The sequence below is a fragment of the Onychomys torridus genome, chromosome 9, assembly GCF_903995425.1.
Source record: "Onychomys torridus chromosome 9, mOncTor1.1, whole genome shotgun sequence".
Classification (NCBI taxonomy): Eukaryota; Metazoa; Chordata; class Mammalia; order Rodentia; family Cricetidae; genus Onychomys; species Onychomys torridus.
In genome coordinates this window covers 92,938,419-92,950,618 of record NC_050451.1, presented here as the reverse complement: position 1 = coordinate 92,950,618, position 12,200 = coordinate 92,938,419, and the positions used below count along the sequence as shown (strand labels likewise).

At 35.5% G+C, this 12,200-nt stretch overlaps 1 protein-coding gene across 6 annotated transcripts in view; it reads left to right on the top strand.

Moving 5' to 3' along the window:
• Positions 1 to 12,200, top strand: part of Rbm26 (RNA binding motif protein 26) — a 77,712-nt gene that overhangs the window by 53,558 nt on the left and 11,954 nt on the right. For all 6 annotated transcript variants that reach the window (XM_036199951.1, XM_036199950.1, XM_036199954.1 and 3 more), the window contains 3 exons: positions 1,448 to 1,552; positions 5,972 to 6,172; positions 8,917 to 9,003. In XM_036199951.1, the coding sequence (XP_036055844.1) occupies positions 1,448 to 1,552; positions 5,972 to 6,172; positions 8,917 to 9,003 (393 nt within the window). The remainder of the gene's footprint in view (positions 1 to 1,447; positions 1,553 to 5,971; positions 6,173 to 8,916; positions 9,004 to 12,200) is intronic.

Here is a 12,200-nt window from a genome sequence, read left to right as displayed (position 1 = left end):
AGCTAACAGTTGTCTGTAACTCCAGTTCCAGAGGATCTCACGCCTTATTTTGAGCCCCAAGTGCCCTGAATGCACTGAATGCACATAGTGCACAGATAGATACATGTGTAGGCAAAACACCCTACATAATAAATACAGATAAGTCTTTAGAAAAGAGAACTTTAAAATAAAAAAAATCAAACACTGTTTTTAAGTGGTTTTTTTTTTAAGGCTATATGCTTTTTTCAGAATCTGACTATTCATAACTCTCCTACTTCTAACACTTGTGAAATCTGCTATTAGAAAATGATTATGGATAATTTTGGAAGGGTAATTTGGGACAAAGTGCTATGGGTGCTTGATTGTATGGTCAAGAAGTTTGAACTATATGTATTGTAACTACTTAGTGATATAAAAGTTGATGACAGGAAGTAACCTAGTATCACTGTCTGGAGAATTTGCAAAGAGGAAAATTGAGGTATACTATTCAGAATGATCCAAACAAATGAGCAAGATGTTTTCCAGTGGTAACAAATGATAAAATACAGGTGGTACAGTATTTATACTTTGTGTATGTATGTGTGTAACCACATCGATAGTTCTATTTTTCATCTAAATCACATGCTTATTTTTTAAAATTCATATTCTACTGCCAATTTCCATAACGACAACTTGGTCTCATAATATCAGTTTATTCATTCAAAGAGACCTACAATCCATTCAGAATAGTTCCAAAATTGCTTCAGTAATGATTTCAACAATTAAGTTGGATTCAAATTTTATTTGTATTCTTTACAAATTAATTGTATTCCATTAAAGATTAGGTCAGACTATGATGTTGGTTTTCGTCTAGTTCTTTTTGTAAATGCTGCTAATTAGATAAAGTTAGATCTATTTCCATTATTTTTCAGTTTTTCCGGTTTTTACTGGTTTAAGTTTTTTTTTAAAGTAACTATTATCAATATGGTTCAAAAGTACATAAAAAGATACACATGAGAGACTTCTCTCCCACCTCACCCCTGATACACTATTCCTAATACCACTCCTTGTTTGTAACCTTCATCATTAGTTTGTATTTTATCCTCAAATCTAAGATGTTTGCATTTACCTTCATAAAGACCTACTAATACTACATATTGTTTGTTAGCCCTTTTTTTCCCCAGAAGTTATTACATTATCAGTTCATAGAAATCATACCTTAGCTGTGGTATAGACAATGAATTTTAGGGAAATCAATGAGCATAAGAATTAGGATACTTTTACTACAATAGTATATCACATACTAGATAAGTGTTGGTTCACATGGTAACACATACCTTTAGTCCTGACATTTGTGAGGTCAAAACAGGAGAATCTTGAACAACAGGAAAAAAAAATGACGTAAGTGAATATGACAAAAGTATCTTGTAAAAATTTTGCATAAGTTCAGAATATTAATTGTTATTTGAATCATTAATGACTTTTTCAGATGCAGAAAGAATTGCTTGACACAGAATTGGATTTATATAAGAAGATGCAGGCTGGAGAAGAAGTCACTGAACTTAGGAGAAAGTATACAGAATTACAGCTGGAGGTAGGTTTTATTACAGCTACACAGTTCACTTGAAAGGAGCAGATACAATCATGGTTAACATAAAAATGGTTTTTTGGGTCTTGTTAACAATTACTACCATGTGTGGTTTTGCATGTATGCGTGTGTTGGGATAGGTGTGAGGAAAGAGACTAATTGAGTTTTACAAAAATACTAGAGAAAATGAATAAAAAAACAACAATTTTACATTTGCTTATTAGTTATTCATTTGCATTTGGATGTGAGGACATTTGTAGGTTGTGTAACAGCATTGAACTCAGTGCTTTGACCCTCTGAGATACCTTGCTGGCCTGAGAAGCCTACTGCTTCTCCTTCTACACCCTGGTGTCTCCATTTCTAGTAAATTTTAGTTCTTTTTGTTTTTGTTCTCTTTTTCTTAGATTAAATACAGTTAAAGGCTTTTTAGGTATTTGTATGGAAATAGTTTCAATAGGTGTGAAGTCATACAGGCATATTGTGTTGAATTGCTAAAGGAACAGACTTAGAGCTGTAAATGTTTAAGTATATGCTTTTTAAAGTTTTGCCTATAGATGGTGCTGTGGTTGTTTTAAAAAAGAAAATAAACTTTATAATTTAGTTACATGGTTGTATGAGAAACTTCTAGTGAAATTGATCTCTTATCAAACATGATGCTTAATAGTTACTAAAAATGTTTAAAAATTATCATTATATCACAAAATACGGAACTATGTAAATGTCTATATTCAGCATTGCTTGACACAATCTGGGGTGTTTTTGTTTTTTAACATTTTAGATTATTTTGATTAATTTGAGTATACTTTCTTAAAAGTTTGACACTGATTTTTTTTCTCACCTTATAATGCAGTAGAAATCTGTTTAGTGCTATGTAAGTATTAAAGATTTAAGTTTTGGCATCTATTAGACATGTTCTAGGGTATGTCTTACCTGAGAGTTAGAAAAAGCTATGAAGTGTCCTAAACATGTATAACTTGCATTCCCTTGAAACATGATCTGGTTTGCCTATATGTTCTACCCTAAACAGTAGGTTTCTTATATTAATTTTAAAATAGTTTTTTCATATGAATATTTCATGCCATTAGTGATGTATAAAACAAACTATCACTGTGAATTTCTGACATGATTTTAATAAGTAAATAGCACAAAAATTTACTGTTCCATGTTTTGCTTGTTGTAAAGGTTAAATGATGTTTTCTGGTCTTTTATGATGACTCAGCTTTGTTTTTTCAGTAATATTCATATATGGAGTACTATAGTAGATGCGAGAATCTGCTCATCATAGTAATTCTGTTATTGTTAATAGAGACTTGTGAGCAAAGATTGGAGATCGAAAATACATTTTGAAAAGGTCATATTAGGTATGTTGTTTGACTATAGGATTTCTTGGAGTCTTTTAGTTTGAATCTCCAAATTATAAGCTTGCTGAAGCTTAATTTTCAGGTAGTGTCTGTGTGTCATTAAATACTCTGCAAGGCATACTTTGATAGGTTTAATCTTAATAACCTTTCCCCTTTAAAGTTTATTGTTAGCCGGGCGGTGATGGCGCACGCCTTTAATCCCAGCACTGGGGAGGCAGAGGCAGGCGGATCTCTATGAGTTCGAGGCCAGCCTGGACTACCAAGTGAGTTCCAGGAAAGGCGCAAAGTTACACAGAGAAACCCTATCTCGAAAAACCGAAAAAAAAAAAATAAAGTTTATTGTTTATTTTCATATTTCTTAATTGACCAGTTAAGAATTGTATATGTTATGTGACATGATGTTTCAATATATGTACGCATGGAATGAGTTATCAAAGTAATCTATTCATCACCTCACATATTCCAATTCTTACGAAAATATATCTAAAAATTTTCTTCCCTAGCTCTTTTCAAGTATGTCATCTGCTATCATCAATTGTACTTACCATGCTTTACAACAGATGGTAGAATTTATTCCATTGTACGTTTTGACAAGCATTTCCCCATTCTCCATACCAGTCCTTGGTAATAGCCATTCTTCTATTTCTATGAGATTGCTATTGTAGATTCTGTGTGTAAATTAAATCTTACAGTAGTTGTCTTTCTTTGCCTGGTTTATTTCATTTATCATTATTATTTGATTTTACATGTTTACTTTATGGTACTCAGAATTTGATGTTTTTACTTGGATGTCAAATATCTGCTGTGGATATTGCTCTGTATAAATAAAATGCTGTTTGGCCAGTGGCCAGGCAGGAAGTATAGGCGGGACAAGAGAGAAGAGAATTCTGGGAAGTGAAAGCTGGGGCTGGAGAGACGCTGCCAGCCACCACCATGACAAGATGTAAGATAATGGTAAGCCACGAGCCACGTGGCAAAGTATAGATTAACAGAAATGGGTTAATTTAAGATAGAAGAAGTAAATAACAAGAAGCCTGCCACAGCCATACAGTTTGTAAACAATGTAAGTTTCTGTATGTTTACTTGGTTGGGTCTGAGGGTCTATGGGCCTGGTGGTTGAGAGAGATTTGACCTGACTGTGGGCCAGGCAGGAAAACTCCAACTACAAATATCTTTATCAGAATGTTCATCATTGTGCATGTCCTGCTTCTAAAGTATGAATTTATAGTTGCTCAAATTAGAAATATGGAAGGAGTCTTAATTGATTTCACCCTTTGTTCAACCTGTATATTCACTTAATTTACCTTATTTTAGATGAGTTGTTCCCAAATTTTATTTTATTTTATTATTGAATGAGTGTTTGCCTGCATATATGTGTGCCACATGCATGAATAGTGCCCATGGAGGCCAGAAGAGGATGTTCTATCTCCTGAAACTGTCAAGCACCATGTAGGTGCTTGAAACTGAACCTAAATTCTGTTCGAGAACCTATCTCAGTAATTTACCTGTCTAGAAATTGAGCTTGTGTATGTGGTTTATACGTATTTGTTTATGTTGCACGTGTGCACAGGTGCTAATGCATGTATGGAGGCTAGAAGCCAAAAGTTAATGTTGGGTGTCTTCCCCAAACTCCACTGTTCTTTTTTTGTTTTGTTTTGTTATGTTATTTTTTTGTTTGTTTGTTTGTTTTTTGTTTTTTGAGACAAGAATTCACTGAGCCTGGAGCTCACTGATTAGGCCCACCAAGAAAGCCCAGCAATCTGCCTGTTTGTGTCTCCCTGGTGCTGAGATTACATATGTACACTATGATGTTAGGGTTCTGTGAAGAGGCAACATAACCACAGCAACTCTTACAAAGGAAATCATTTAATTGGGACTGGCTCACAGTTCAGAGGATTAGTTCATTGTCATCGAGGAGGGAAGCATAGTGACATGCAGGCAGACATGGTGCTGCAGAGGTAGCTGAGAGTTCTACATCAGGATCAGCAGGCAACAGGAAGACACAGTGACACACTGGGCCTGGCTTGAGCATCTAGGATCTTAAAGTTCATCCCCAATGACATATTTCCTCCAACAATCCCTTACCTACTCCAACAAGGCCACACCTCCTCATAGTGCCACTCCCTGTGAGCCTAGGAGAGTCATTTTCTTTTGAACCACTGCAGATGCCCTTGTAACGTAGGGTGCTGGGGGTTGGACTTAGATTCTTATGCTTACATGATAAGTACTTTAATGACTGTGACAACTGTACAACCTGTAATTGCACTTGAGGTTAAGGACTGCCAACCTAGGAGTTGATGAAATATTTGTGTAATGAAGTAATAGTGCTTCATATGAAAGAAATGGTATGGTATAATGTTAATACTTTGTATTCTATGGTGTGATCAAAATAATGCATTTAAGGAAACTTACTAAACCAATGGAGTCAACAGACAATAGGAGCATTTATTGGAAAATTATATAAAGCTTGAAAGGTTAGGGTATATAGTTCAGGGTAAAAATGTGTTTATTATTGATGTAGGTCATGCTGCAGTCTGTGTTAACTAGACTTTTCAAGGAACTAAGAGATCCAGAGTTACCAGTCTTCTTGTCCTGTTCTTGATGGCTTACAGCATGAACTTAGTTGGGAGGAAGAAGAGGAGTGAGGTGGCAAGATGGCTTAGTGTATGCAGTTGGCCTGCTGACAGATTCGATGACTTGAATCAGTTCCCTGGGGCCTACTGGGTGGACAGAGACAGAAAATAATGTAATAAAGTTGTGAATATTTTTTAAAATTGTTACATTTTAAATACTTTTTAGAAAGAGCACATTTAATAATTTTAGAGTTTCTAATGTTATGTAGTTAAATAATTTCTCAGCATAAAAATTTGAATCATTTTTGAAATTATAATATTTGACTTAATACAGGTATATTCCTCATTTGCTCAACAAATAAAGAAAGTTAATGGGAATATTTCAAAATCTGAAACTCTCAACTCGGAAACATGGAGTTAAAGCATTTCAAATTAGAGGCCTAAATGCTTAATTACCACATGTGTAACCTCTGCATCTTTTTCTTTTCTAGGCTGCTAAAAGAGGAATTCTTTCATCTGGTCGAGGTAGAGGGATTCATACAAGAGGTCGAGGTGCAGCTCATGGCCGGGGCAGGGGTAGAGGTCGAGGACGAGGTGTGCCTGGACATGCTGTGGTGGATCACCGACCCAGAGCATTGGAGATTTCTGCATTTACAGAGAGTGATAGAGAAGATCTTCTTCCTCACTTTGCGGTATGTACTTATCACCTAGCAAAATAATACTAATAATTGTTACTCAGGTTAATAGATAAAGTTATGAAATTGATATTTAGGGCTTCCTTAATATGTAGTAGTCTTTTATTATTAGCTATAAAATAGAAACAGGATCTTTTTGTTTGTTTGAGAGAAGAAAGTTTATAATTATTTTTATTGTTTTTCTCCAAACAGGGTTTCACTATATAGCTCTGTCTGTCCTGGAACTCTTTCTGTAGACCAGCCTGGTCTCAGACACAGAGATAGATCCTCCTGCCCCTGCCTCTCAAGTGTTGGGATTAAAGGTGTGGGGTCACCACCAACCAGCTACAATCTTATCATTCGTAAACTAGATATGCCTTTAAATACTATAAGGTTTCAGAGAGAGACCTTATGAGTAGGTTTATGTTGACAATTTAAAGAAAAATTGGCATGTTATATAGACCATTTTGATTTTTTTAAATATGAAAGTAAATATTAAGCTCTTGATAGTGCTGACTAGAACTGAAGCAAGATACATTTTTGATGTATGATTTAAAAGTTGCCTTATTCAGATCAAGGGTGTAAGTTACAAGAGTTTATCTAATGAAAGAATGTCTTAAAAGAGAAGGAGATTCTAGCCTCTGTTCATCCATTGTTTATTTGGACTTCCTGGGATTCATTAGGCTAATTTGCAGAATGGAGATTATACCCACTTTACTCTTTCATCTTAACTATTTCAGTTTTTAGTGTTATCCAGAACTGAAGTTACTAAACATCATTATTACCCTGAATAGTCTGGTACTTATATCAGAGAGAGGAAGCATTGTCAGCTCTTTACTAAGGGACTTGGAAAAACATGTTGGACCCTGGCATGTGCTGAAAAGATGAGTGGAGGAAAGTTTAACTAAACCGAGAACCAGGATTTCTGTGAGATACTTATATTTGTATATTTGGCACTCACATTCCAAGCTTCCAGTTCTGAATGTAAGGAAGTTTGAAAAGAAACACTTGGTGTCTATGAAATCACTAGTGATGAATATTCAAGGCTGAGGAGTCTGGGGAGTCCTGTGCTAATGGATTCAGAGGCTTAAAGAAAGAGAACTAGAAAGAAAGGTGCTTGGAGATACAGCTCAGCTCTTCTCTGCTTTGTGTCCCACTTCCACAAAGGAAAGGAGGTCCAGATCATTTCAGTGTCTTGTATATAGTTATTGAGCTAATTAGGGACTAGCAGTCAATATGCTGAAATAATCCAGTTTTTAATAATTGTGTTTTGCTGAGACTAAGATGTTGAGAAATAAATATTCAGACACTTAGAGTGGAAATTGTTTCATAAACTTGGAGATTTAGAGCAAGTTAGTAGTGATAATTTACACATGAAAAATACTGTTTTTAAGCAAGAGTACACATTTCAAAGTTTAGCTTTTTTATCTCTGACCATAAGAGAGGGAGAGAGATAAAAGATCATTGACAAATAGAATAGTTGTGGTTAGCAAATGCTTTTTAAAATTTATCTAGTTAAACTAGTAATAATAGTAATAAAAATAGCTGAAACTTAAAGGGAATGTGAGGAATTCTTTGAATCACTGCTGATTTAGTTAGGGTTCTCTAGAGGAACAGAACTTAAATTATTAGAATGGCTTACAGATTGTGGTCCACCTAGTCCGTGAATGGTTATCTGTACCAACGGAAGGTCTAGGAATCCAGTGGTTGATGAGTTCACAAGCCTGGACGTCTGAGCTGATTACCAAAAGTAGATCATGAATGCCAGGAAGGGATGGGCTTGCTAGTGAGAGTGGCAGCACGTAGGCAGAGAGCCAGCTGCCATCTTCCTTGTCCTTGATGTAGGCTGCCAGCAGAAAGCGTGGTCCCGGTTTAAGGTGTATTTTCCCACCTCAAAGATCTGTATTAGAAGTGGGTTTGTCCCACTTCAAATGATTTAATTAAAAACAAAAATCAACAACAAAAAATCGCACAGGTCTGCCTCATCCTTCAGTTTTAGTTAATTCCAGATATGTAGTCCAGTTGACACCAAGATAATGTCCATTTGACACCAAGATAATGTCCATTTGGGGGTGGGGGTGGCGAGAATAAAATAGTTCACAAAAAGTTGTATTTAATGAGTTTATGTCTGTAGTTTATTTTGGGGTAGGAGGAATACATTAATACACAGCGAACTAATCTTTGTGTGCTGAAATTGCTGTTTAGAAAAAAATCTTCCTTTATGTGGGAAAAATGCAACGAACCCCAGTCAGGGATAGTGTCACACCCTGTTCCATTATGTAGCCGTAAGGGATAGCAAGTGAGCCCGTGCTCTGTTAAGGCTAGACCTCCAGTCAAAAGGCCTGGACCTTCATCTTGATAATTTGCTTGACTGCTTGGAAAAATGGCTTAAATTCTCTGAATCGTTCCTCCCTTTTATTGGAAATGATACTAGAATTTCATAGTTCTGGTGATTCAGTATGCTATTTAAGAACAAATTCACCTTGTCCTGAGGTTGGAGTAATAAAGAAGGTTGGTAAGCAAGCTCAGGCTTTGACCATTGTTTATTCATTATTTCTCAAGTAGAGCATAATGTCACTGATTCTGGGAAGTATAGGATTAGAGCTGAGATTGGAGGATAGGACTAAATGAAGTGAATTATTTATCTCTTAATCTGTATGAATGATTATGTATTCTGGATTATGCTTATTACTTCTAATGCTGTTGGGGGTTTTAGATGTTTCAAAACACTTATTTTGAGGAAATAATTTGTTAATTTACAGCAATATGGGGAAATTGAGGATTGTCAGATTGACGACTCTTCACTTCATGCGATAATTACATTCAAGACAAGAGCAGAAGCAGAAGCTGTAAGTGTTAAAATAATTAAAACTTCAGATTTAAATGATTATTATTTCCTTAAGTTTTAATATAAATTGCTTTTCAGGTTTACTGAGTTATATTTTGACAGAAGGTAGAATATTTGAAGTGCAAGTTTGTGTTCACAAAAAGTCCTTATTTTCTTAGGAAATCTGTATGTAATATAATATAGTATAATAAATATTATATAATATAGTATATATAATTGAGACACCAAGTTGAACTTAAAATTGCATTTACTTGAAGATGTCATAAGCCTTTTTACAGAGTTAGGGCCACTACTCTTCCCACAGTAAAGGAACAAACTGGTCCAGAACAAAGTCGATATTGTTAGAATGAATGGTAAGAGTTATCTAAGGTAGATGCAGAGAAAGTATAATTCTGTTGCCCACCCTTTTTATTTAGCCTTTACCTACTAGTTCTGGGTCCTAGCAGGTTGAGTTCTAGAGAAGCATCTCTAGTTCAGCATGTGCCTGAATAGACTGCTGCTGTTTGTCCAAGAGATGATATGTGACTCTAGCTTTTAGAGTCCTTGTAATATAGTTAGTTATCTTAATCTATGTGCTTTGAATTGTCTTTGTTGTTGTTGTTGTTTTATTGTTTTGAAATGGGATCTTTATGGCTGTGTAGCTCTGGCCATGCTAGAATGCACTGTGTTGTCCAGGCTGGCCTTGAACTCAAAGATTAACCTGCCTCTGCCTCCCAAGTACTGGGATTAAAGGCGTGTGCCCTGCCATGCCCCTGCCCTGCTCCTTTCGTCTTTCAAAAAACAACCTAGAAATAACTTCAACTTATGTATGTATGTGTGTGCATGTTTACATTGTGTGATCACACGTTTGCAGGTGTGCCTGCATGTGTGTTCATGGGCTTGTGGAGACCAGAGATCGATGTCTGATGTCTCTAAAACAGGACAACAAACTGTCTTGTTTTAAGACAGTCATCAAACTGGTCTTGAGCTCCCTGTGTAACTAAGGATGATCTGCAGGCTTTGGTCCTCCCTCCATCTCCCAAGTGCTGGGATTCCTGCAGTGTACCACCGTGTCTGGCTTATGTCGTGCTGGGGACCGAACCCTGGGCCTGGTTTGTAGGGTAAGCAGTCTAGGAAATGAGCTAGCCATGATTTTAAAAATTAAAATTGGTTTTAAATGAAGGATTTCTCCCACATATTAATAATACTTCTTTTTACAAAACATAATTAGAAATTTCCATGTTTTTTAATACGTTGAAATAATTTGAGTACATTTTCTTTTACCTATGAATTATTTAAAAAATTTTTTTTCTCCTGAAGGCTGGGCTTGGTAGCACATACTTCTAATCTCACTGTTCGGGTCAACATAGTTAATTTGAAACTAGCTAGGGCTACATAACGGAACAATCACAAATCAACAACAATAACAAAAACCAAACCAAAACATTTTTTTCTGGGTGAATCTTGATAATTTGAAGATTTTGACAACATAGTGGATTTTTACCTGTGTTTGCACTTAGATGGGGTTATTCTTTTTTAAAAAACAAATATTTGTTTATATCTTATGTATGCAGTGTCCTGCCTGCATGTATGCCTACACACCAGAAGACGGCATCAGATCTTATTACAGATGGTTGTGAGCCACAATGTGGTTGCTGGGAATTGAACTCAGGACCTCTGGAACAACAGCCAGTGCTCTTAACCTCTGAGCCATCTCTCCATCCCAGGGTTATTCTTGTTTTGTGCTTTTTTATATATTTAGTCCTACTCCTATTAGCATTACTACACTGCTTTCCTTAAGTATCTTATAAAAGTACATGTGAGAATACTTGTACGATACTTGTTAACATTTTAAAACTGTCTGTGAGGTTCCTTCTAAAATGTAAATTTCCATGAATAGCTTGTAGACCTCTTGCGGCTCTTATTAGTACACTGTATGAAAACAGTGCTAAAGCTCACAGTTGATCACTAACACCTGTTTAAGATCGTGTGATGCTGCATTTGGCCATAGGTTTCTAAAGGTCACAAGTAAGAATAACATCAGTTAATGACAATTATTGTATAAATTAGTCAAAAATGGATCTAATTCATTATGAATTATAAATTAGAATAGATGTAGAAAATAGAACAAAGTGGAATTCAGAATAGGTATGTGAATATGTGTATATTGTACATATTTATTAGATAATAAAAGAGCTGTTTAAAAGCACAAAGTTGAGTAAATGAAGTATTACCTTAATGCACTGAGGGCTTTTTAAGTAATGGCATGATATTTACAAAGGAAAAGGCTGACAAGTTCTGATAATAAAAGTTTAAAGCTTTCTGTTCAAATCAAAGGATAACTACTTTCTACAAATATAATAAAAAAAAATCAAACTCTCTGGGAAAAATATGCTCCCATGACTATGATACAATTGTGTTCTGTTAGAAAAATCCAAGCGGGCTATATTGTTTAAAATGTTAAAGAGGGGCTGCAGAGGTAGGTGGCTTGGTGGTTAAAAGTGAATACTGCTCTTGCAGAGGACCCCAGTTGAGTTTCCAGCACTCAGACAGCTCACAACACCTGTAACTGCAGCTCCCAGGGATCCCGTGTCCTCCTCTGACTTCCACTAGCACTGTCCTCTGTCCCAAATTATTATTATTATTATTATTATTATTATTATTATTATTATTATAGTGTTGGCTATCTCTTAATCTTAGCATAATGATGCCATGAGTAATAATTTTCTATACTATGTGGCTTAAAAATCTGAATATTTAAAAAAATAGAAAATGAAGCTGGGTGTGGTGGTACACTCCTTTAATCCCAGAACTAGATGGGTAGAGGCCGGCAGATCTGAATTTGCTGCCAGCTTCATCGCAGAGCAAGTTTCCGGACAGCCAGGGTTACACAGAGAAACCCTGCCTTGAAAAAACTGACTAAACAAATAAATAAGTAAACAAACAGAAACCCATTCTTGAAAATCTAAGATCGATAGAGAGACAGACAGATAAAATGGGTGAGTTAACAGAAAGAATTGTTCATGTTTTAAATTACCTGGAATACTTACAGGCTTACTATAAAAAGGTTTTACTACAATGGAAATAACTGAAACTTAATGTTCCTTGTAAGAAAAGCTTAGGTTTCTTGAATGAAATTTTCATCTTTAGGGAACAAAAAAATTCAAAGTTATTTCACAGATTTACATAGCCTGAATTGTTAAAAGTTTATCACAAAAT